The sequence below is a fragment of the Volvox carteri genome, assembly GCF_000143455.1.
Source record: "Volvox carteri f. nagariensis unplaced genomic scaffold VOLCAscaffold_11, whole genome shotgun sequence".
Taxonomy (NCBI): Eukaryota; Viridiplantae; Chlorophyta; class Chlorophyceae; order Chlamydomonadales; family Volvocaceae; genus Volvox; species Volvox carteri.
This window is the reverse complement of record NW_003307554.1, coordinates 1,810,899-1,836,085: the sequence shown is the minus strand read 5'-3', so window position 1 is coordinate 1,836,085 and position 25,187 is coordinate 1,810,899. Positions and strand designations below refer to the sequence as shown.

At 59.2% G+C, this 25,187-nt stretch overlaps 3 protein-coding genes across 3 annotated transcripts; 1 reads left to right on the top strand and 2 right to left on the bottom strand.

The window, feature by feature from the left end:
* Positions 1–295: 295 nt before the first annotated feature.
* On the top strand, positions 296–11,815 carry VOLCADRAFT_89203 (uncharacterized protein; the record flags this gene model as incomplete). Its single annotated transcript, XM_002948836.1, has 19 exons — positions 296–372; positions 444–543; positions 907–1,038; positions 1,391–1,460; positions 1,842–2,029; positions 2,347–3,120; positions 3,323–4,552; positions 5,253–5,511; positions 5,872–6,254; positions 6,474–6,575; positions 7,111–7,279; positions 7,364–7,561; positions 7,932–8,271; positions 8,564–8,724; positions 9,095–9,236; positions 9,692–9,800; positions 10,378–10,510; positions 11,131–11,318; positions 11,663–11,815. The coding sequence occupies 19 exons, from the start codon at positions 296–298 to the stop codon at positions 11,813–11,815; spliced, it is 4,908 nt and encodes a 1,635-aa protein (XP_002948882.1).
* Positions 11,816–17,294: 5,479 nt separating this feature from the next.
* VOLCADRAFT_104078 (uncharacterized protein) lies at positions 17,295–21,385 on the bottom strand (the record flags this gene model as incomplete). Its single annotated transcript, XM_002948702.1, has 5 exons — positions 20,846–21,385; positions 20,669–20,745; positions 19,797–20,260; positions 18,207–19,376; positions 17,295–17,786 (listed from the first exon to the last, which is right to left on the bottom strand). Exons 1-5 carry the CDS (start codon positions 21,022–21,024, stop codon positions 17,295–17,297), a joined length of 2,382 nt encoding a protein of 793 aa, XP_002948748.1. The 5' UTR covers positions 21,025–21,385.
* Positions 21,386–21,906: 521 nt separating this feature from the next.
* On the bottom strand, positions 21,907–25,015 carry VOLCADRAFT_80399 (uncharacterized protein; the record flags this gene model as incomplete). The annotated part of the gene is made up of 7 exons (XM_002948701.1): positions 21,907–22,578; positions 23,032–23,262; positions 23,615–23,749; positions 24,215–24,406; positions 24,509–24,592; positions 24,706–24,779; positions 24,862–25,015. 7 exons carry the CDS (start codon positions 25,013–25,015, stop codon positions 22,270–22,272), a joined length of 1,179 nt encoding a protein of 392 aa, XP_002948747.1. The 3' UTR covers positions 21,907–22,269.
* Positions 25,016–25,187: the final 172 nt, after the last annotated feature.

Below are 25,187 nucleotides of genomic sequence, written 5' to 3'. Positions count from 1 at the left end.
AAATTAGAGATTAAGCGCAGAAATCTATAATGTGGGCGTTGAAGCGTGACATAGGGTCAAACACGGGGCGTGACCTGCTTTCCGATTTAAATCTAGATAAGAATGATTACGCGTATATGGTTATGCAGTTGTTCCTTTATTTCGCCCTGCCACAAATGGCAGCAACTCCATAATCTTGAGTGACAGACAGCTGAGCACGTTTATTTCGTATTGAAGCAAATCCAAAGCTCTGATACACTATTTTTCCTCTGCATAACGACATGCTGACCTGGTTAAGCTAGGCAACTCCGCAAAGATGACCATGAACGTGAGCAATGGGCACACGGCATTCGAGTTTCCGTATGTCGTCTCTGACACCCAGCTCAAAGCAAGGTGCGTGCCTCAGTTGGTAGCATACTCGCGAGCACGGTGCCGACACGGTACCGACACGCCCCTTTGCGCAGCGCCATCCTAAACTTCATCCTAGGCGCAGTCTCGCTGCTCGCCTTTATATCCATGCGTGGTACCCTAAGGAGCGTGGGGGGAGTTTACCAGCGCCGGCGGGTGAGTTCTGGTAACGAGTTCGGGGCGGGGTTTGGTAGCGTTACCGGCACTATTCTTTGTCTGCTGCGTGCATTATGAACTGCAAAGCCCACCGTAGCCCGTATAATATTAAGCCTGATCATCACGCCTAAACAAAAAGCCCCCCTGCCGAGTGTCTTACATTCCGTCCTTCCACATGCCGGCTGCTGCTGCTGCTGCTACTACCTGGGCTTCCTCCGCCGCCATGCCGGGGTGTTCCCCTACGCACGGTGACTGCTTACCCCTTCCCCACAGGCTACGTGGCCCTTTCCAAAATCCCCTATCGGTCCCGTCCCCGCGACTCACTTCCGTTCACCTTGCGCACTCACCTGCCCCGTGCCCCAGGAGCTCACTGACCTGTTCTTGCAGCCTCCCCAGCTGCTGCTTGGGGGCCTGCGGCAGGCCTGGTCATGGGCCACTTCGGTCATGTGCATGTCGGACACAGACATCGTGCGTACGGCGGGATTTGACGCGCTGGTGAGCTGCGGCCGCCCCCGACCCAGATCCAAAACCTGCCCCTGCCCGCTCACACCGGAGGAGCGAAAGGGCACCTCGAGGGAAAATGGGCATGTATTTTTTGTACTTGATCACGGAACGGAAGAGCTATCCGAGCAGCGGATTTGAGATAGGCAATCGATCAGCTGCTATGTTGCTGCCTAGCAGCAGCCGCAGCTATAGCCCAACCCCGGCTCACGAACTGTCAATGCAGCGTCGGGCGCTGCAGCGCTCCAGCAAGCCAGCTTGCTTAGCTTTGCCGCACCCTTCTACCCATCTTTACCTGCGGCCTCCTGACCAACCGGCAACAAACCGCTCTTCCCTTCCGCCGCAGCTTCTCAACCGGACAATCCTAATGGGTCTGCAAATATTCTCCGTGCTGACCGTGCTAGCACTGGGAATACGTAAGTGGGGTCTAGGCGGGTTCGCGCGCCCCCAGGGCACGCCCGGTAGTGTGCTATGCACTCACAGGCCAGCGCGGCATGGTTCCGATGAGTGCGAGCGAACGGGGCCGCGGTCGTCGCTTCAATGTCGCTGTTACAGTAACTTGATACTTCTCGCCGCTTAATACCCCCGTGCTCGCATCTCCGGGTTTTAAAAGGTTTTAAGAGGAAGGAGAGAAAGGAAAGGCACGAGTGGCGCTGGTGCCGCTTCCCAGGAGGAACCTCACGGACTTCCTCTTTCCCGCCGTGATGCCCGGGTGCCCTCATTCCTTTGTGCGCGCGCGCGTTCCCCCGCGTTTCCCCCCTTTTCTCCCCGGTGTCCTGCCTGCACTCGTTCCGCAGTGCTACCCACGTACTACTCGTTCGACGACGTGGTGACCCACCGGCTGCACCGGGGCACCAATGTGGCTGAGCTGTCCCGCACCACCATCTCCAACTTGCCCCCCGGCCACGCCATCCTGTGGCTGCCCGCGGCGGCCACCTACCTGGTGATCGCCTACTGCTGCTGGGTGCTGCTGGTGCACTGCCAGGTCGGGGGGGCCCTAGGGGGGAGGGGGGCCCGGGGGGAAGGGGGGCCGGGGGGAAGGGGGGCCGGGGCCGGCTAGGGAAGGAAGGAAGAGCTCCATCATGGGTCCACCGCGAAGACCGGACACGGGGAAAGGACGGTGTGTTTGCCCTATACGCACATCTGGGTCTCGTCTCTGTGCGCGCGGTTCGTGCGGTGCGGAGGGATGCGGTGGTGCTCTTTTTCTTACTTTCTCGGTGGGCGGGCGGGGGGCCCCACCGGGCCATATGGGCCGGCGCGGTTTCTCTCCTTCGCATGTTTGCCCGCCTGCCGTCGTCACAGAGCTACGCGGAGCTACGGATGGCGTACATGTTGTGTCTAGACGCGGCGGGCGCCCAACATTACCAGCAGCCGGACCGCAAGCCCCCTCGCCGACAAAGGACACCCCACAGCAGCGGCGGTGGAGGCGGCGGCGGACCCCGGGGAGCGCACACGCTTGAAGGCTGCCAAAAGCGGGATGAGCCCGCGGCCGCCGCGGCCGTTTCCATGCCATGCAGCACTTTTGGCAGCTCCGCCTCTCTACAGCACCTGCTGGGGACAGAGGCGGCGGGGCTGGTGGGTCAGGCGCCGCCGCGGCCCGGCTCCTTCAGCATGACGTGGAGCCGCGGCAGTGATGGAATGGTAGCCTTACCGCCCATACACACCCGCAGCCACAGCCATAGCCATAGCCATAGCCACAGCACACACGTCACAGGGCTGCACAGGCACGACCCGCACGGTCCCGCTGCGGAGTGCTTGCGGCCGAACCTGAGCAGCAGCAGCCTCCAGGCCGCAGCCGCTGGCCTGCCAGTGACCGTATCTGTGGGCCCCGCAGCTCAGCGCGCAGCTGGGCTCGCACGTATGTCGTACGATCCTGCCGCCGTGGGACCCGCGGCGGCGGAAGCTGTGGCAGCGGAGGTGGCGCCGCGGGCGCCGTACGCTCCTGGTTCAATGCCGCTGCGTGTGCGGTTGCGGCTGGTGGCGCCCTGGCTGCGACACGTGGTGATCAGTGCTGTGGAGCGGGCGGAACGGAGCAAGGCGGCGGATAACCTTCTGGCCTGGGTGAATCCCCTTAGGGTGAGCAGCTGCCTGAGACTGTGGCTGAGGCTGAGGCTGGGCAGGGTATGGCATGGGGCAGGCGATGTACACCTCACAAATGACACCTGTGACACGTTCCTGAACCTATTTTTCCTTTTTCCTATGCACCGGCCAAAACCCTCATCCACATGGGCTCTCTTTCCCGCATGTATATCAGTACCCGCATCTATGTCCGTTTCAGATGTTGGCCAAGGACCGGGAAGACTGGGCTCGCCAGCAGCTGGCGGCCGACGTCGACCCAGACCCGTCGTTGCCGCCCGTGGCGTCGGGCCGCCCGCCGGCGGACACGGCAGTGTACGGCGGCTTGCTGGTGGCGTCAGAGGACATGTTGATGGCGCTGACGGGTCGTGCGGAGGATGTCATGGAACCGGAATCACGTTGGCGGCGCTCCGGCGGCCATAGGGCGCACGTCGACTGGAGCGAGAGCGTGCGCGAGCTGGCTAAAAGCCTGGGCATCTGGCTGGGGCCGGGAGGCGGCGGGGATGCGAAGGCCAAAGCGACGACGGCGGCGCCAGGCTGCTCCCACCGCCGCGGTGGCGTTAGTGGCGGGGGGAGTCGCGGCGGCGGGTGCGGCATAAGCGAGTCCGGAGGATCTGCCTGTGGTGGCGAGAGCATCCAAGGAGAGTCGGCATCGGCATCTGGGTTAGAGACTGAGGGGGGGGCCAAGCAGGCTGCAGGCGGGCTTGCGGCTTCGGCGGGTGCGGGATCGTCTGGTGGCAGCCAGGCCTGTCAAATAGCACGAGGGAAGGCCGCGGGTGATGATTCTGCACCCACGGCACGGAAATGCCCCGGCGTGGGTGCGGGTAGTGGAGCTGGAGCCGCTGGCAATACCAGCAAGAGCCGCCAGTCCCCGCCGGTGTACCGGTACTGGGCACCGTCAGCGGAGCAGCGGTGCTTCTGCAGGGACCTGCGGCGGCGGCAGCGCCGCCAGGCGCCCTGGCAGCAGGGCCCGCGCACTCCGCTGGGCTTCGAATCCATGACCAACCCCGTTTTCGATGCGCTAGCGGTGGACAGCACGGGCGGCAGCGCTGATGCCAGCGGTGGTGGTGGTGGTTGCGTTGGTCTGGGCCGGCCGTACGGTGTCGCTCGTGTTGCTTCCAGGGCGCAGGACGATGCTGGCGGCGTATCCAAAGGCAGCCGTGGTGGCGCAGCCGGCGGTGGCAGCGGTGGTGGTGGCGGCAACGCTGCAGCGGAGCCTGGGAGCTGTGCCACTACGCCGGGGCCCGGACGTCACCGCATGCGCCCGGGCGATGATGGAGGCAGCTGCGATGAGCTGGCTGGGCAAGGGAATGGGGAGGAGGAGGAGGAGGAGGATGGCGAGGGTGGGGATGGCGATCGTCCATGGACGGGGTGGCAACAGCAGCCCCTGGCGGTGGGGCGCTGCAATGCGCGACTGCGGCAGCTCATGAAGGTACGCACGTACGCACACACGCGCGCATGAGAAGACGTGTGCAGATGGGTAACGGCAGCCTCGTGACCTGGGGACACGGACCTGGGGGCAAAGACTGGCAGGAAAGCTGTGGAGACGGCATGGCTTGGTACAGACCCGGCAGAGGGTACAGACCCGGCAGAGGGTACAGACCCGGCAGAGGGTACAGACCCGGCAGAGGGTACAGACCCGGCAGAGGGTACAGACCCGGCACGTCCTGAAAACCTGATGATGGCCGTTCCGGTCCTTGCTCACATTTTCCACGCTGTGTTGTTGCTCGTGTTCGATCTTTCCCTTTCCAGATCAGGTTGCTGCTGGGAAGACAGCCTTCAATTCTGCAGCCAAGGATCACGCCCTCCTTGTCGTCCTCACATGCCGGCCGTGTAATATACGTATAATACATGTAATATATGCACCACTATCGCAGCGCCGCGTACTCTGCAGGTGCTTTTCCCTTCGTAAGACACTTCCTTATGTAAGGCCATTCTCTGGCCTTACACATTGCCGACCGCGGCCGACCCCTCATCCATCAATGAATCCACCCACCCACACATCCTCACCTTCTCTTTGTTTCTGAGTTTTGGATCGCGCATAATCCCCCCTCGTGCCCCTCCATGCGCCCACGGTAGCGATGGCGATGATGACGATGAGTTACTGATGATGTTGGTCTGTCGCCCGTCAGGTTCGTCACGGCGGCCGCAGCCATCTGGTCAACTGCCACCACTACGCGGTGCTGATCCGCGACGTAGTGCTCCGACCCGTGGAGCGGTTCAACTTGATCGGCATGCCGGTGCTGCGGTCCTCCACGGAGGGAGGAGCAGGAGGAGGAGGAGGAGAGCACTACGGTGGGGACAGGGCACCACGACGATATGTACGGGGCGACATCGAATGGGGCGACGGCGACGGCGCTTGTGCTCGCGAAACGAGGGAAGAAGCGGCAGGTGGGCTTGGGGTTGCGTACCCCGCGGGTCCTCTTCCCCGGCAGCAGGAGCAGAAGCAACACCCGCCTCCCGGCGGTGACTCTCGGCGCCTGGGCGGCCAGCGGCGCAGCGCCCAAGGAACAAGCTGGAGGAGTAGCTGTAACGGCAGCATCAGCGGCGGCAGTGGGGATGAGGGGGGCGGCAGTCAAGGGAAAGGCCAAGGGAGGGGAGGAGATAGGTGGAGAGGGGAAGCGGGGCGAGGCTGCTCCGGGTCCAAGTGCGCTGCTGAGGAGGCGGAGGGCTCCGATGGAGGCAGTCAAGGCGATGGCGACAGCGGGGGGAGTGATGGTGAGCACAACCCGCTGTTGGCGGTCGATGCAGGTGACGGTGGCGGCAGTGGCCATGGCGGCTTGCCTAGGCCGCGGCGCCACCGGCCGCTGCTGCAGCCCCCAAGCGACCTGCCCTTGCGGGATCGTGCCGTCCTCATGGTACGGGAGCTCCGAAACCCTTCAAAACACAACGATCATCATGACCGGCAGCGGAAGTCAGTGCGGACGCCTGGGTTGGATGGTGGCGGTGTAGCTGCTGCTGCCTCAGCTGCTGGCACTGTGGACCACATGACGGAGGTGCCGTACAACGCAAAGTCAGTGGAGCTGTCCACTGCCTTTACGCGGCGTAGTGTGGAACAGGGGGAAGGTACTGGGGATGGGGACGTGCGCCAGAGCGAGGACAAGGCGCCATTGCCGGGACCTCCAGACGCCTTGGTGGGTTTCCGCTCCCCCAGTCACCTGGTGGACCAAGAAGTAGCTTCACCATCACCTGCGGCTTCACCAGCAGCAGCAGCCGGAGGAGGAGGAGGAGGAGGAGGCGGGGTGCGGGGGTTGGGGTCTGGGCCCGCCGCGGCGGATGCTGGGACAACCATTGGCGTTCCGGCGCGTGGGTCGTGCAGCGGTGCTGCGCCCGCACCGCCGCCCCTGATGGAGGTGCCATGGGACGATAGCGAGGAGGCCGCCGCGGTGGCGGCGTACTACACACAGCTGTTCCCGGATAGCTTTCAGCGACTGGTGCCTGTGTGCAGCCACAGGGTGAGGAATGTGGGGGCCCAGGACTCGCTGGTTCGGCTAGTGCTGGGTGCTGGGTGCGCGCCGCCAGCGGCACCTTCCCTCTTCCAGGTAGCCACCACCACCACCACCACCACCACCACCACCGCTGCTGCTGGCTAAGTGGCTATCTGGCGGGCCACCAACCGGTAGAAGTTGGGACCCGGTTTAGACAAGGAATGGCGCTGGATACCCCACCAGGTGTTTTGACATGATGCACGCGCACGCAGGAAACCCCCCGCTTACTTTCTAAACTCCCGAAAGGCTTTAGGAGGATTGGTGGAGGATTGGAACACAGGAAAACAGCAGAACCCGCAACATCAATGTCCATGCCGAAGCCGGTGCCGAAATAAGTCAAAAACCTAAGGCAATCAACACGCCACTTTGATGTTTTATCAGATCAGATCGGCGCCCATAATGAAGCCAAGGCCAAGGCGGCTGTTTGGCATGTCTGCTGTAATGGACTCCGTTCTTTTCTGTGTTCTCTGTCCTACGGCAATGTGGTGTATGATATCTTCAGGCCGTCGACGAGCTGCTGTTCCAGTGGACTGCCGCCATGGGCAACCTGGCGGGGGCGCTGCTGGCGGCGCACGTCGCCGTACGCTCCACGGCCGCCGACTCGTCCTCTTCCTTGCCATCAGGAACCGCCGGATCGTCCTCCACCGCTGCCGCGGCGTGCGCAACCGCCGGTGCGTCAGCGGCGGCGGCAGGGGGGTTTCAGCCGCTGCCGGCGCCGCCGGACCTGCCGCCGCCGGGCAGCACCCACACGGCAGCGATCCGCCGGGCTGCGGCGGCGGTACGGCGGCTGCAGGACCGCATCCTATTGGAGCGAGCCCGAGCGCTGCGCAGCCCCACCCGGCGGGCCTACATTGCGCTGTTTTCCTCACAGCGTGACGCTGCGGTGGCGGCGCAATGCAGCCCGCTGGCGCCCCCCAGTCGGGCGCAGCCGCTGCACTTCCGGGCATGTGCAGGTAAATAGAGGTATGAGGCGGGCACACTTCCGTTCCTGCGCAAGCTTCCATCTCCACGATTTCGCATTCCCGCAATTCTACACAGCACTTCCTGTCATAACCACGTTTTACCATGCGTCTAGATATGTATGTCCATCCCTCAACACCCCGCACGCACTCCCTGTTTCTCACTTCACTCCGAAACCCCTCTCCTTTTCGCCCGCCGTCCGCCTAACCGCCTTGGCGTTTTGGGCGCCGGCAGTCGTTTCTTTGCCTTAGGACTTCTAGATCATGTAATCCCCTCCCCCTTCCACCCGCCTCCTCCCCCCTCCACCCGCCTCCTCCCCCCTCCACCCGCCTCCTCCCCCCTCCACCCGCCTCCTCCCCACAGCCCCGCCACCCGACTCAGTGTACTGGCCTGCGCTGTGGACGCTGCCCACCGGCCGTGCCGCCCGCCTGCTGGCCTCCCTGCCTCTGCTGGCGGTGCTGGTCTTCCCCATAGGCGTGCTCACTGGCGCCCTGGCCAACTTGCCAGTGGCCGTGTGTGGCGGCACGCCCCAGCTCAACGCGCTGTACTGGCCGTGGTTCTGCAACCGCCGGGACTCCCACAGTCTGTACGCCCGGCTGGCTAGGAGCCTGCTGACGGGGCTGCTGCCGGCGCTGATCTCCTTGGGTTGGAACGCCTGGGTGCTGCCCATGGTGCTGTACCTGCTGTCCGCCATTCAGAGCAGGTTAGAAGGATGTCTGTCTGTCTGTCTGTCTGTGTATTGTGCCTGTGTATTGTGCCTGTATTGTGTCTGTATCTGTGTATGTGTATGTGTGTGTGCGTATGTAGGCGTCTGTTGGATGGGAAGAAATGAGAAGCACGGGTGGGAGGAATCGAGGCCGGGGGAGAGAGAGAGAGACAGAGGGCCAGGGTATGGAGATGAGCAGCCATGAGGCCTTGACGCGTACACAGTACTCCCTCCCGCTGCTGCCTCCCCTCCCTTTCCCGCCCGCCCGCTCCCCCTTTCCCTGGCGCAGGTGTGTGTCCCTCCCCGCCATGGACCGACAGATGAGTCGGTGGTTCTTCTGGTGGAGTTTGCTCAACATGTTCCTGGGGGCGGTGGTGGGGGGCGGCATGTTCCAGCAGCTGGGGGCCTACCTGCAGGACCCGGGGAAGCTGCTACTGCGGATCGGCACGGGTGGGTGGGTGCGTGGTACACGGGCCTGGCAGTGCGGGAGGGCGCAGAGGGGGGGGTCCCTACTCGCGTAGAGGGACGGGGGGCTGGGGAACAGCAGCTCCTCGTGAACAGCAGACCCTCAGCAGCGCACCTCCTCCTCCTCCTCACAGCGCAGGCTCATAAGGGTACGGACAGTACACGACATGACACAACACGACATTACACGCCGCGCACACGGTACCTTCCCTACCAACCCCTTGCGCGGGGCAATGCGCCAACCGTCCTTCCTCCCTTCCAACGCACCCGCACCTCGTCGGTTCTGTGCAGCCAGTCCTGCACCGTGTCCCTAACTTTTCCCTCTCCCCCTCTCCCCCTCTCCTCCCGCCCGCAGCCCTCCCAACCGCCTCCAACTTCTTCATGCACTACACGCTGACCAAGGGGCTCTACTCCAACTGGTTGCGGGTGGCCTGGCCCCACTTGGGCTCCATGGCGGGGGCCATCATGAGGGGCGGGGCGGGGGCCGCGCTGCCCAGGTGCGCGAGGAGGAGGGCGGGGAGGGGGGGGAGGGGACCCGGGGAGGGGACGGGAGGGGAGGGGAGGGGAGGGGATGATGTGGGTCTCTGCAGGAATGGGGGATGCGTCCCTGTACACATCTGCACGAAATTGAAAATCCTGATCAAAAGAAGAACCGATAGATAAATTTTTACAACAAATTTCCTTCTACGAATAACAAGCTATTGGCTCAAGATTTCATGATTTTTTTCCGGAGCAGGAACGATTTCTTTTCCCCCCTCCCGGACATTCGTAAGGAGGCGCGGAGCCATTTGTTGCGTCCTGACCAGCTTTTTCCCCCTGACCAGCCCCTGCGGTCTCCGTCCCCCCGCGTTCGTGGTTCGTCTTTCCCCCACCCGCCCTGACCCCACCCGCCCTGACCCCACCCGCCCTGACCCCACCCGCCCTGACCCCACCCGCCGCACCTAATCCCCAGCTCATGGCAGGACGTGTTCCTCATACACACCCCTCCCGGCTACCGCTTCAGCTCCTTCTACAACGGAGTCTTCCAGGTAACAGGCGCGCAATACAGGGGGAGTCGACACGTAAGGGCGGTAATAATAGCAGCACCAGTACCAGCAGCGACAGCGACAGCGCCACAGGACCGCCGTACGGTGTAAAAAAAGATATGAATCTCCAACCGCCCCGGCCGGATCAAAACCAACTCCATCCACCCATCGTCGTCATAGTAAACCCCCCACTGCTAAATCCCACTAAGGGACACGCAACAGGACTCCTGGTTCCGGAGCCCTTTCCTAGCCACCACGAGAAAGGAGCAACCAGCACCAATCGGCCACCAGCTCTAACCCCAATTTTATTCACGCAACGCAAGACTCGCTTTGGGAAAACCTGCCGTCCTCCTGCCCCGGCCACCGTGGCCTCCGACCACATCTTTCCTGACTTCTCACGCCCCTATATTCGTCCCTACATTCCCGTCCTCTGTTCGCATTCCTGTCCTTGGCCCTATCCCGGTCTCGAACGTTCCAGTCTCCTCCGCCTGCAGCCCGGCGTTCCTTTCCCTGGGCGCCTCCTTTCATCCCCTTGGTCCCCTCCCCCCCCCCTTTCCCCCACCCGGGGGCGCCGCTGTCGGCCCCTCACGTACTGACTCTCCTCCACCTCCAGACTCTGATGGTGGGTCTGGCCTACGTGGTAACCGCCCCCCTCATAGCGCCCATCGCCCTGCTGTTCTTCATAACGGCGTACATCACCTGGAGGTACGCCATTGTCTACATCTTCGAACGACAGTACGAGTCGGGTGAGGCCTGAGGTGTGGGGGGAGGAAGGGAGGGAGGGAGGGAGGGAGGGAGGGAGGGAGGGAGGGAGGGAAAGGGGAGAGGGGGGAAGGAGCTGGAGGTCAGGAAGCAGGGTTTCCGTCAGGACATGGGGGGGAGGTGAAGGTACTGGTGACGTCGTTCTTAGCGCTGCTGCACTGCTGCTCCATTATCGCCACATTTTTGTCCCCATGGTACTGCTTTCCCCCTCGCCCTTGCTAGCCTGCACTCCCGCTCCCGCTCCACTCCCGGGTCAACCCACCCGCTTACGGCCCCCCTGGAGTTGCCTTGTCCATTGATGGGGAGAGACCTCCGCAGTCATCCCCAGTCCCTTTGGCCGTCCCCCTGACCCTGTTTTTCCCCCCCGACCCCGCCTTCCCTCCCTCCTAAACCCCCTAAACCCGCCGTAACCCCCCATTACCCCTTTGCTGTCCGAGGACGTCAGCAGTTGGTGGTGGTCTGACTTTTGCACCACCACCATCACGTGACGTATAGTTCCTCACCCGTATCCCCATGACCACCCCAACCCCTCCTCCTCCTCCTGCCCTCCTCCTCCTGCCCTCCTCCTGCACCTCCTCCTGCACCTCCTCCTGCACCTCCTCAGGCGGTCAGATGTTCCCCGTGGTGTTCTCCCACATGACCGGCTACCTGCTGGTCGGCGAGCTGTTCACGGGAGCGGTGCTTCTCACCAACGGGGGCTGGATGCAGGCGGCGCTGCTGTGGTGCTCCCTCACACCAGCCATTGTGGCTTTCCACCGCCTGTGTGTGAAGAGGTACTTGCGGCCGCTGGAGGTGAGGGGACAGGCTGCGGGATGGGGTGGGGTGGGATGGGGGTGGCAAGCTCGGTACGGAAGTGAATCCGCATCTCATTGCTGCTGCTGCTGTTGCTTTTGCCGTTGCCGAGGCGGTTAACCGTTATTGCCGCTCATGCAATCCCGCAGTTGCAACCCCTGATGCGGATGCTGCCCTGACCTGCTATGCTCTGCCCTGTCCTGCCCTGACCTGCTATGCTCTGCCCTGTCCTGCCCTGTCCTGCCCTGTCCTGCCCTGTCCTGCCCTGTCCTGCCCTGTCCTGCCCTGTCCTGCCCTGTCCTGCCCTGTCCTGCCCTGTCCTGCCCTGTCCTGCCCTGCTGCAGCACCCGCCCCTCTCTTTGGCTATGGCAGCGCCCCCCGCGTCCGTCGACTCGTCCGTGTACCTGCCCCCCGCATTGCGGGAGGGATCCGTGGGCTGGTACCCGGAGAGTGGCAAGGTCTGGGAACAATACGGCATCCCTAAATACGTCATTTGAAGACGGACAGACGCCGAGGCCCTTCCACGCAGCTGCACCGCATCAGGTGAGTGCTGCGGCTGAGTGAGGTTGGGAGGGGGGGAGAGCGGCGGAGGGGGGCAGTCATCGTGCGTGGTTAGGTGGAGAGGTGGGAGTTTCCTTGGGGTGGGCTGGGGAAGCTGAGTCTTGAAGAGGTGGAAGGAGAGGGGTTGGTTGTGCAGTTATGCTGTTGTGCATAGTGAAAGGATGACGCAACCGAACGAATGTTGTTTGCCGTTGTTGCTGCGTGCATGAGTCGCTACCGGAAAACAGTGTAGCCCCTGTTCCTCGGGGTACATCTACCCACCTTGACGACCAGCGACGCTGTTTCCTGACCTTGTCTATGCTAAATGAAAACTCCCTCGCCCCACATCCTCTTCACCCCCATGTGTTGTGTGCCCACCCACTCACCCGTCTGCTAGAGGGAGGCGAAGTGTAGTTGACCACCCTGGCCGCGGGGCCCTCGCTTGGATGAACGCTACTACGCCAGCAAGGGCCCCAGAGCTGCTTTAGGATCGCGTTTGCTTCTGTTGAGGTCCTGCGTTGGATTTTATGGACTGCCAAACGGCCCATACGGGGCCTTTTCCGCGTGGTCGACATGGCTTATAAGTTATTGTGTAATAGTATACATAACTATTTTATTGCAGGTTTCCTTTCGCGGTGAGTATAAGATATAGCTTGTGCGGGCCTTGGGGCCTTTGTGAATGGACGTGCAGCTATGGGTCAGAATAATTGCTTCCTGAATTGTTTGTGCGCTGTGTGTTCAGTGCTTGTGCCCCTTCAGGAAAGAGCATTTCCTGTTCGACTGCCCTTTTGCCCTTGTCGAGTGCGGTAATGTGCGGGTATATCGGGTACACGAGGGGGGGGGACGCGGTGAGGTGAGGTCCCGTCCGCACCGCACCGCACCGCACCGCGTGGGGGAAAGGTTGGGGACGAGGTTTGTCACACCACGGTGGGGCAAAGGGGACGGTAGGCGCGGGGCCGGAAGAGGGAAGGGGCGCGCGGGCCGATGGACGTGTTGATCGCTGGTGGTGCTGCTGGTGTGATGCAGCATCCGTCCCTTGTGGGTTAATCCTCTACAAAGCTGCTGCTGCGGGTGTTTGTTCTATGCTTGCTTGTTGCTTAATAGGAACTGCTCGGCGCGCGACGTATATCCGATATTGCTTGTAGCTGATTGAGTTTGTGGTGCGCTGGTTGCCGCATTGCAGCCGCCTTCGTTCGTTCGTTCGTTCGGGGACAGCTCCAGTCGGTGCCGTTGTCGAGATCTGCCGCTGCGTGCCCGCAAGGGTGCTGAAGTCTGGCGAAAGGAGAAAGGCAACACTACTCTTATATGTAGGAGGAAGAAAGCCTACAGTTGTCTCGATACACGACCTAGATAGCAATAACCTGGTGCTGGAGAGCGGAGCCACGATCGGTCGCGTTGTTTGTGCTTTCCGCTTTTGGTTGCGTAATGGGCGCTGTGCTGTGCCAGGTCAGTCCCTGGCGCAGCGAGTCGAAGTGTCCCAATGACCGGGGGGCGGAAAGACAGCTTCAGCGCACGGGTTAAGTGAGTTGTTGAGCACGACACACGACACACATGAGCACGACAGGAAGTCTCTGGGGTAGGTAGTGCTCCCCCCTAGGGAAAGGCGGGCACGCAGGCATGTGTTCGGGCTGCTTAGACAAGCGCGACTCATGAGACGAGGGCCGCATCGCGCACGCAACTGAGCTGTTGCGAGAGGAGCTGAAACTGCCGTAGCTGCGGATGGAAACGGTTGGGTGCAAGAGGCACCCGCCGCAGATTTAATCCACAGGTTCGGAAGCATCACCCTGCCGCCAGTCCATGCGCCCGCGTAAGCAGTGATGGGTTCCTTATGACGGGCTGAGCTATCTCGCAATCGGTGCCAGCACCCTCCGGCCGACGGTGCTGTGAGGCAGAGGCAGTCAGTGTTGCGAGGCTTTAAACTGACAGATTAGGATCAAGGTATAATTAGGAATCCACCCGTGTTTATTTGTAAATCCAATCGTCCACCACAAACCTTGACTTGACAAGCACACAATAATGATACAACCACCAGAGCTGACTTTTCAAGGAACATTGTTCAGCCGGCGGTGATAATAGCGATGGCGGTGATAGTGGGCAGCCTCACCATATCCCCAATCAGGATATCCGGGTGAACCACAACCCCACGAAATGTGCATATGAGGGTAGTAACAAAAACACAAAATTTAGCGAAAATATTTGCCTCCGAAAGCGCCCAAAAACTCAGGACCAGCAATCATCCGCATGATGACAGCGACTACTCCATTCCTCCGCCAGAAAAAGCATACATGCGCAACACATTGCCTGTACGGCCCAGCCTCGCTGCATGCCAGCCTTAATACTTCACAAGCGTGGCAAGTAGCGTGATTTAATAACATATATTGGAAGCGCCCGAAACAGAGCCGGTCAGTAGCGGAGCCCCGAACTGATGGGCCCTGCGCAAACGCATTGAACGGTCGCAGCACATCAGTCAAAAGCAACACAACGACACACACCGAAACGGGCCGCCCGAGCAAACTGCGTCAAAGTAGATGCAGATTGCCGCGTGCAAAATTATAATATCAACCCTAAAGTCGACTTGGCCGTCACAAGCAGTGCCCAGGAGCCCGAAGGTAATAATCACCTACTCGTCCTAAGGAACGCGACCGCACTAAAAACTAAACAGGGTCCAAACCAGCTGTGTCCTGGCATATGACCGTGGACCGACGGGGGAACGAACCCCAACGAACCATGTAATGGAAGCCGTCGAACGGAAAGAATGTCAACACATACATCTAAATAACTAAAAAAGCATTACACACCCGAGCACACTCAACCACGACGTTCGCGGGGAGCCGGGAAGATCTTTCCGCCGCTGCACGCTGACGTCAGCATGAAAAAACACACGGCGCACAACACCGGCAGCCCCCCTATCCTATCCCCTTTGGGCCCAGCCGGGTTACCAGGGACGAGACCTACTTGCCTTGCAGTGCAATGCGCCGTCAGCATCGGACACCTGGGCACAGGGACAGCGGTGGCCTCGAGGCGCTCACATCACCCCTACTGAACCACTCACACCCACCGTTTCCTGCCGAAGATTTGGCCAAAAGCATATACGCGCGAGAGCTATCCTCACCAACACTAGCAGAGCACAAACAGACCATAACAAATATCAAACGAGCCTTCATTCCAAACTGCCTACTTGCCGTATACCAAACACAGAATACACGTTTTTGCAAATCAACATGCTCACTGATGGCAGGAGTGCGCCGCCGCACGACAAGCGACGTATTGACCGACACAACTTGGACCACATAAAAAACGGCAAAACTTTCACCAACAGTGGCCGCAGCGACGTTTGCAAAGGCCTCCCCACTTGCCAAACTCAAGTGGGTTTAAAAGCTCTTGGGTAAACCCGTCTTATAAAAATATATATGTATATATGTGTGTACTACGCTGTTATAATAGGCAGTCCGCGGGCCAATCTTCCTCCTCTAATAGCGTCAGCGCAGAAACTACGATGGCATGGTGACAGTTAAGTGTTGTCCGGTCAGCATATGGCCGTGCACAGGTCTTCCAGGCTTGCCCTCCGACAGCACCACCACAGGGCGTCTTGCAGACCCCGTGCCAACAACCCCCACCGGATAGAGCTGAAAACGGGCCTCATCCAAAAACGAATCGGCCCGAAACGAATCGGAGGCCGTAAAATTCAAAACATATAAGACAGCTTGCAGCGAGCAGACACGCCATGTGTATGCTTTACTTCACCTACTAACGAAAGCTTCTGCGACCTTCTGCTGCATCTTCCGTAGCTACGAGCTCTTCAGGCTCAAGAGTGAGCGATCGACTGAAAGGGGAACAGGCGGGAGGAGGGAAGACCCGGCACGAAACCGCATACAACGCACAACGCCTTAGCCAAAACTCACCACCAACACCATTACCACCACCAAGTCTTCATTAATGCCAATGTACATAGCACGAAACTGTGGTGACACGTCAGCCTGTAAACAGCCGCGGAACACGTCAAGCCAGTCTTGCCAAGTCCATACGCACGCACAAGCTCAGGATTCGACTTAGAACATACGGCTGGTGGGCTCCCGCTGGTATCCATCGCGTTGCCCAACGCGGCCCAACCCTACACTGACCAATTTAAAACTTAAACCTGAAACTGAATTTGAAAAGAAACCGGAATAAAAACCGCATATCACCATCATCACACGTCGTCGCAATCCCCACGACAAAAATTCCACAAAGAGTACGGCAAACAAGCGGCCCGGCAGCGGAGGTGACTTCGACAAAAGTTGATGACCGTACGGCACATCGGGCACCGCACCGCCTCCTCACCGCCGCATGTGCCGATGAAATCTTTCAGCAGCAGCTAGCTAACAAAGTACGGATGATATTGATAAACAGGTATCGTTCGGAGTGAATGGAAGCGGTACGCGGCGGTGGCGGCGGCGGCGAGGCCCTAGGGGAGAACACAACGGCCGACAATTCTCACCACACCGCTCTGCCGCCCTTTTCCCCAGAGTTCTCGATTTTGCAAACACAAACAATGGCGACACAATGGCAGAAAGGCTTGAGTGCATAATATGGTCCTTTCGCCCGCAAACACACCTTATTGCTCATTTCATTTCCTCAACTTTAAATAAAATCATCAACAACAAACATGCAAACATACGAACAAACAAACAAACCATGACCATCAAACCACTAATGTTATGCAGTTTTGAGGGATGATGTCAGCGAAGAAAGTGCGTGTTGAGCTCCCAAGAGGCACACAAAGCTGGTAGGGCCACCAGCAACCCCACCTCCGAAGGTGTGAGAGATGAAGCGGGAGAGGGGTCAATTCTTATAATATGCTGCCCCAGCCCAAGTTTCGTGACACCACTGCTGCTGGCTAGTGGTCACGCACATCGCGCCAAGGCAGGACCACGCAGGGCAGCAGCTGCCACCACCACGAGCAGGAAGAAGCACAGGCCTTCAGGTTTCCAGCGCGGCCACCCGATGTGGGAGCCGCCCCCCCCGGTGGACCGCAATCCTACACCGGACTTCTCGGCGCCCCACTTCGGGAGGGGATAGAAGATAGCCCATGCAAAGAACTCCAATACTTCAGGGAAAGCGCATACATAAAGAAGCAGACGTGCGAAACCATAGCTTCGAAGGTTTGTCGACAAGGCACGTGCAGGCGGCCTCATTCGACACTGATATACGGCTGAGGGGCATTTGAGCACATGCGCCACTTTGCAAAACCCAACCGAGAAACGACACGTACCTAACAAACATGTGGCAGATGCACCAAAGCCAGAACAACAAAGGCCGCCCACTATACCAACGAACAGTAGCTGCTAAGGGAGTGCTCAGCTGGACGAAAAAACACAATATACAATACCCCGCATTTCAACCAGCTCCATATGGTCCTTGTATTACATTTTTTCCAGGCAGGTCGGAAAAAGATTTCTACACAATCCAGCCACCAGGAAGCTGGACGCCAGGGAAGGAGGTCGCTGTGCCGTACGGCAGAGCAGCAGCAGCAGCAGCAGCCGCCGCCGCAACAGCTGCGACGTTGCCACCCACTGTCCCAGCGCCAGCTGCTGGCAGAAGGCCACTTTGCATCATCATCATAAGCTGCTGCTGCTGATGGTCAGGCTGCGGATGTTCGCATCCAGCAGATGATAGGGGTCCGACGAGGCCGCCGACGGGGCCCCCGAACGGAGCCGCCACCGCAGCCGCTGTCGGCAACTGCCACTGCAGCGCAGCAAGGGAATCCTCTGGCCGCCAGACGCCCTGCTCGGCCAACGTAGCGGCATTGTCATACGCCTGCATCAGCTGCGCCGCTGTGGCGGCGGCGGCGGCGTTAAGCATATTCGCCGACGAGGACGCCGTCAGGGCTGACGGCGGCGCCAGATCCGATGGCGAAAGGACCTGTAAACCCCGGGGCAGACCCAGGCCCTGTGCGGTTATGGCGCCAAAGGGCACATCGCCGTGCGTCGTGTCTGTTCCCTCAGCGGTATCCGCCGCGGCTAGCAACTCCAAAAGTTGCAGCTGTTGCTGCTGCAGCAGCTGTTGCTGCAAGTGTTGCTGTTGCAGCCGCTGTTGCTGTTGCAGCCGCTGCTGCTGCAGGTGCTGCTGCAGGTGCTGTTGTTGCTGTTGAAGCTTTTGCCGTTGCAGTTGCTGTTGCAGCCGCTGCTGCTGCTGCTGTATGTGTAGTCGCTGCTGCTGTTGCAGCAGCAGGGCCGTGGTGGTATCACCGGGCTGCAGTCGCTGCAGGCCCTGCGCCAGGCTTGCAACGGCGCCGCCCCGGGGATTGGCGCCTGCCATGGAACGCAACGCCACCGCCGCCGCGGCCGCCGGCGCGATGCCGAGTCCCACCAGCTGGGGCCCTAGCCCCGCCCCGACACCTGTGTACGACTCCGCGGTCGCTGCACGGCCCCTGGCCGCTGCTGTGGCAGAAGCCGCAGGCATCACGCCAGAGCCAGTCAACGCGGACGACTGCGACAAGCTACGCCCACGGGCTGCCAGGCTGGATGTGGGGCCCGTAAACAATGGTCCTGCCGCCGCCGCAGCCGCCGCCGCTGCTGCTGTCGTCAAAGGGCCGGCGGCGCCGCCGCTGAGGTGCTGTATGGACAGCGCCTCCACGACATCTGGGGCGGTGCTCGGCGCCAACTGCTGCATCCTCATGGCTTGCATGACGTCAACGGCGTCAACGAAGCCGTTTCGCGGCGGCGCGGCGTCTGCGGCATTTGCCAATGCAGCGAAAACAGAGGCAGGAACGCCGGTGTTTCGCGGCGCTGCACCAATCCCTGCTGTCTCTCCAGCTGCCCTTGAAATCATTGTGCTGTTCGATGATAAGACGGAATTAATGCACGTCGGAGCGCCTGGCATCATGACCTTCTGGCCTTGCCCGCTGCGCAGCAGCGATGCTGAAGCAACAGCACCGACTGCCTGTGTGGGTATTCCCGCGACGGCAGCCGCGGAGCCAGAAACTGGAACAGACCTCGACCGGCCCAACTGCTGCTCTGCTTGGGCCCGGCCGCTGCTAGTAGCACCTGCCCCGCCGCAGCCACGACCAATCGATGGCGGCGGCGGTGGCGGTGGCGGCGGAGGCTGTACGGTCGGCGGCAGATGCCCCGCGTCCTTGTTGAGCAGCCCGAGCGCTGTGTCCACCAGACGATACACGACACGACGGTACTGGTCCATAATGGAAGCACGGAGGGACTCCTGAGCGGCTTTATCCTCGGGCCCCGCATCCGGGGAGGATGCACTCGCTGCCTGGGTGCTGGCCCTGCCCTTCCTGCCGCCGATGCCTCGCTCGGATGCGCCCTTGCCGGCCTGCGCGGCCTTTGCGGATGTAGCTGTAGCTGTAGCTGTAGATGTATTAGCTGCGGCCGCGTCGGCACGGGCTGTGGCAGCGGCCGCTGTGATTGCAGCTGGCGACGAGTTATCTATAGCCTCTTCCGCCATTGTGCGCAGGTTGTGCAGGTGGCAGGCCAGCAGGTGCACGCAACCGCAGCCGCTCTCCACAAGCGCGTTCACCAAGTCCTGCTTGTGGTGACATTCAGTGTGGCCGTCCGGGCACAAATGTGTTTGTTGGTGGAGTTAGGCCACTGACATATTTGGCACCGAGAGGATCGATCGAAGAGAATGGACGCAGCGGAGACGTGCCATGTCCACGGCGGGAACAAATCACAAAACACATACATATAGGTTTTCGCGCTGCGCAACACAACACACCTCCAAGCCATTTCCTGATAAGAATATCTTAGCAGCATGGCAACGACAGGTTACCCTTGACCGGCAACGGGCAATTGGCGTGTCAATATTTCTTAGATTGGCCGGCTTTGTTCGCATGTCGCACGAGGGCGGGCGTCCTCTATTTTTGCCAAACGGCTAGACCACTCCTCCACTCCTCCACGTCGGCACGCGCAGACCCCCCCCCCGCCGCACCGCACCGCACCGCACCTGGTAGTCCTCCGCCGCGAAATTCAGCAGCGGCTGCAGCAGCTGAGCGGGACTGGCGCCGGCGGCCTGTGACACGGCCGAGAGCATGCGCGCCAGCTGCACATCAAAAGGATGTATCTCTCGCGGCAGGTAGGGGCTGCCGTCGTCCTCATCACTGGCGTACGAAACCTCGCCGGACGCCATGCCTTCCACCGCGGGGCTGTTGCCGCCGTGTGTGCCGTCGCTGTCACTGCCGCCGCCGCAAGACAGCCCTGGTAGGGCGTCTTTATTAACAACACATGCGGACGGCTTTAGTGTGAGCACCGAGGAGGCGCTGTAGTCAGCAGTGTGGGCGGCGGTGGCGCTGTAGTCGGTGGCGCTGTCCGCTTCCGTGTCGGCCGCGAAGGAAGTTGGGGTGGAGTCCCCGGAGGAGGGGGACACATAGCTGTTGCAGGTCAGCGAGGCAGATGACGTGGGCCGCATACCTACGAACACGAGGGGGCGTTTAATGCGTATTTTGAAGAAGCAGGACGCAGGCCAGTTGTGATTCCAAAGGTTGTCTTGCGCCCCTAGTTGACTGCTAGCAAAAAGCAGCATGCAAACAGGCCCTGCTGCGATTATGCGGTCCGTGGTGGTATGTGGTAGGATTAGCGCGCGCGCGTTTCCGGACACATAGCCACTCCTTACGACTCTGGAGCCCACTGTAGCAACCCCATAACCACACACACATGGCCGCTTGCCACGTCCCGCTTGGTATTCCTGTCTGGGTTGCGGACGTCATCTAAACCTCCCGTCACGCTTTGTAGTTGCCGTAGCGCCCGAGAGAGCCAAGTGCAATCGCCAGCAGCCTAGGTAAGGTTGTGAGGGGGAAACATGCTTTCCCCAGAACCTACCCTGTCCAACAACTTGGAAGCCCACAAGCTCCAGCTCATTTTCCTGACACCCAATTTCAGGGCTGCATATGCCAGCCCTGCGTTGTACGTGAGAAGCAAGTCAGTCCACAATGACGCTAGAACTGGTCGTATGCACACAAACGAACTCAAAACAAAAGTAACAAAAAAATTACCGACCTGTAATCCGCAAGCTCCAGTTGGCTACATGTCGGCGACAGTAGGTTTGCGGAGCTTTCCGAAAGTCTCAGCGGCGGGCACTCGCACACCGAAACGCAGTCGACCCGCCCAAGTTTGGTTGTACTTTCCAAGCATTCTTTCTGTTTGTCGCCAGGAGAAAACTGTTTCGTGGCTTGCATTTGTTCCGTGTCCGCTGCCCCGAGCTTTGCGTCCGTGGTTATGTAGTCAAGTCGGAGGTCACTGATAGCCTAAGCCGCCACGAGAAATCATTAACATAGAATGGAAAAAACAACCTTTAGCACCTTTAGCACTTCTGCCGATAAATTTCGAGTACTACCCGCCACACACTTGCTAACCCACGCTCGCCGCTAAAGCTCGATACGCTATCACGCTGGAAGAATTGTAATACGACAGCACACAGTGACTCTGCAAAGAAGTACTAGTGGAAGCAACACCGCCCCGCAGCGTCGGCGGCACCTAGCAGGCAAGGATACTGCACTACTTCCAAGTAGTCAACGCTGAAAAATAATGTTTCGAAACTAATCGTAGAACCTACAGAATTATCATTCGCAGCAGCCAGCTTAATCCGCGGTACAGAGCGGCATGCCGGAAACGGGTTCTGGCGCCGTACAGATACTTTTAGAAATCCCAAGCCTAGATATTCTGCACCAAATCTTCATGCCATGTCGTATAAGTCATAAGTCATAACCATTTCCTTTCTGTATTTTTGTAATGGTAAATGGCAAGCAGCAAAGATATAGCAATATGGAACAGGAGAGCACACGGATTTACAAGTTCTGAAAAGACTCCCACCAGCAACGCAAGCTCCAAACCATATGCACCTCAGTAGTAGCACCGTCGCACTTTGCTAGGGCGCGCGTGGGGCTCCAATCTTTCAGCCTCGCAACATTTGTCATTGAGTACGGCGTTGGCCCCCTGCAAGGTTTTTGCATGCTTTTCATTACAGTGCATTTAACATAATTGCTGTTCAAATGTAGCATTCCTATTCTTTGTACCACGCTACCACGCCCTTTGCCGCAAAAATGTACTGCCCGCAGATTAAAGGACAAACTCTGTTACAGTGGCCCGATGCATGCTACGAGCGAATCGGCATTTGTTCGTAAAAATCCACACAAAAGCACCTCTTTTAGGGGGTCCCAAGTCCGTAAAAACCCACACAAAAAGCACCTCTTTTAGGGGGTCCACATTTCATCCATGCACCTGTGCTAATGACATTTGAAACCAATCCATAACGCCTGCCACATCATAGCCGTCGTCTTGCCGTGTCTGCGGCCATTGGCAATGCACACCAACGTTTTGGCCCGCGACTTCAGCTGTACTGCCAAATCGTCAGTACGCTCATCCCCAGCGCCAACTCACTTCCCAACCCGTCAAAGCCGTTTGCAAACGATCAAAAGATCCGATCAGCTGAATTTCCCCAGCTCCATTTTCTTGCGTATCAAGCGTGTGCTCGTATATATGAACGCGTCTACAATGCCGGAAACCGTGAAAACGCCTCCAACAATAGCGCAGACGCTGGTCAGGAACGACAAAAAGGACGAACTGTGCTCCACGATGCGGACCTTGATCGGCGACAGATCGTAAAAGAAAAACACTCCTGGTAGGGTTTTACCGGCACCGCCCTGCGACGACTCCCGGAAGTTCTCCGTGACCGAAAACTGATTGGTGGCAAGCGTCTTGTTGTCGATGCCCGTGTAGGAAGTGGGCACCACCTGTAGGCGTCGCGAACACAGGGACCATACTCCTGAAACACCAAAGCAATGGTAGCCCCAAGATTTCCACCACAATGCATAATGTAATGCTAAGCTGCACATCCCGGCTACTGGCGTACTGGCTAGGATGGTGCACATCCCTCAGAATCCGGAGGTCTCAAGGGTTCGGGTTTTGTGTAGGAAGGAAGGAGCACCGCATACGCCAAATACCGCGTAATATGAGTACTATCCAGGTAATGTGTGTACCCGCAGGTCGATAAACCTGGTATGCACCCACACAGCGTCAGCGAGGAACCAGCGCTGAGCTGTTGCACCTGTTCCAGGCTTGGCCCTTCACTTTTGATCTTCACAAGGATGATCTGAGATCGATCTTCAGCTGCAGTGATGCGACAGCCAGCCTACGACACCAGAGCTCGAACTGTCAGACCTACTGCACGGCCGCATCCCACGCACCTTTAGGAAGTACTGGTACATGCCCGTCGCAGCCGCGGACTTGTAGCCCGCCTTGGCGTTATCCAACGGGTTCTTCATTCCCGGATAGGGCGCCCCAAAGCTGAGCTTATTTACTGTATGACGGAAATCAATGACGGCGTCACCGAAAGGGGCAATGTCGTGCACATGCATGCTGCCCTGCTGGTATGATCTCCCCGGGGCAAAATGGAAGTTGCCGGCAACCTTGTTCACCTGCAAATGAACAAACCAGGAATCCGATTCCGCACGGTAAGCTACAGTTGTAGAGGGTTTCGAGAAAGCATGACAGTAATTTCATCGACCCACTCCTACTCCGCCTCTGGCTCAAGTTCATCAGTCCCTTACCGGCCCTGTCAACACCCTCCATGCGCCAATCTCAACAACCCTACCCGGGACAGCGCCGATAACAACGCAAGGGCACACAACTCCCTGGTCCTCGCCGGCTGCGATACTCCAACACACCAGGAACCCGTGCTACCGCCTAGCAGCTGTGCCATTCGAAATCCGCTATTATGATGACCTTTTACATGCTAGTGGTGTATGCGCTCCTGGCAGGCGGCATTACCTCAAGCATGCCCCACATGTGGCAGCCCTCCCCAGTCTGCTCCTTGATGCTCTCCGTGTACAGGTCATGTGCGCATTGCTCAATGTGGTCCACGTTTGCCAGTGCCCAGCCCTTGCGCCGGTACGCAGCACGGACCTGCACCACGCAGGGACCAAAGCGCGACCATGCCCCCAGGTGTGTGTGGGTACCAGGGCGCCGCATGACGTCGATGATCTCCTAACTCGGATTGCTGCCGCCGCAGCTGCTGAATTTCATAGACAGAGGGAGTCTACTAAAAACTGTCTATCGCCCTAGCAATCATGGAACCAATGGTGGCTGAACGCAACCGGTGCCTGGAGTAGTGCTCCATAAGTCACGTCAATTGACCGTACGACACGTGTTGCGGAGTAATTGGCGATATAATTGGCAGTCTCGCCTTGCAACCAATCTGGGATGCATTACCCCGCAAGGGCATGTCAACTTCCAGCCTCCACTGGGTTCCCCGCGGGGCACAAATGCACTCTGGAGCCCCCAAAACTACGACTTGATTACGCCCGCCAGGAAGTGGCGCTCCCCACCCTTCATCACCCTCTCGCCAAGCTCCTTGCGCTTCCTTCTTACCTCGTCGCAAGTGTTACAGCAGTCCCCCTGCCTGTCCTCCGCCCCGTAGCAACTCCCGCATACGGGGGTTGCTGTTGAGTTCTCAGTCCCGTTCACAGGCACCACTTTCTTCGTAGCTTCCACGTTGTGCTTTTCTACCTCCTTGACGGGCGACCCGTTCGCGCTCAACCGCTGCTTATACACGTCGTGGTCCTGTCGAGTCCAACCGTTAACGTGTCAACCGCTCTGCATAACATCACTCACACCAACTTCCGTGCACACAAGTTCACGCAACACGGGTCAAGTCTCAACTACCAGATCAAGGTGGAGCTCGCCGCTAATGTCCATCGCGTCCAGGCTCAGCCATGAGCAAGGGACCTTTGGAAACGTTAGGTCGAACTGTGGAAGAACACATAGGAAACATCAGCTGAAATAAGGCAGCTTGCGTTGCAGTTCACCGGTTACAAGGTGACATCATGCAAAAGCCACAGCCGACGCACACGCATACTCACATGTATCTGGATCTTCTCTCCCCTTCCCACATCCACTGAAAGCTCATGCACTGATTGCGTCGTCATGTACAGTCCTGTTCAAGGCAACCCCGTTGGCTACATAGCAGCTTGAAGCGCGTTACTACTGAAAAACGTCTAGGTAAGCTTTACACCTACGTAGCTCGGATAGGAATAGCAAAACCATCACAACTGAGGCCACGATCGTGATGATGCCGCCCGACATCGTCTTCGTAAAGAAGTCCTCATTGATTTTGGGATATGCATCTAGTGCTTTCAATTTTGAGAGGAAGCCCCCACCCGAGTTGCTCATTCTTGTCCGTGTGGGGGCCAAGCTACGCACAGAGACTGCTAAACAAGCCTTGCTGTACTGCCGTCAAGCATAAGCGCACAACCTACGGTAGCGTTAGACTAACTACTGCCTGGATTGCCATACACTTGGAGCATTCGGGCTATCCGTTATTTTCCCGTTCAACCGTGTACGG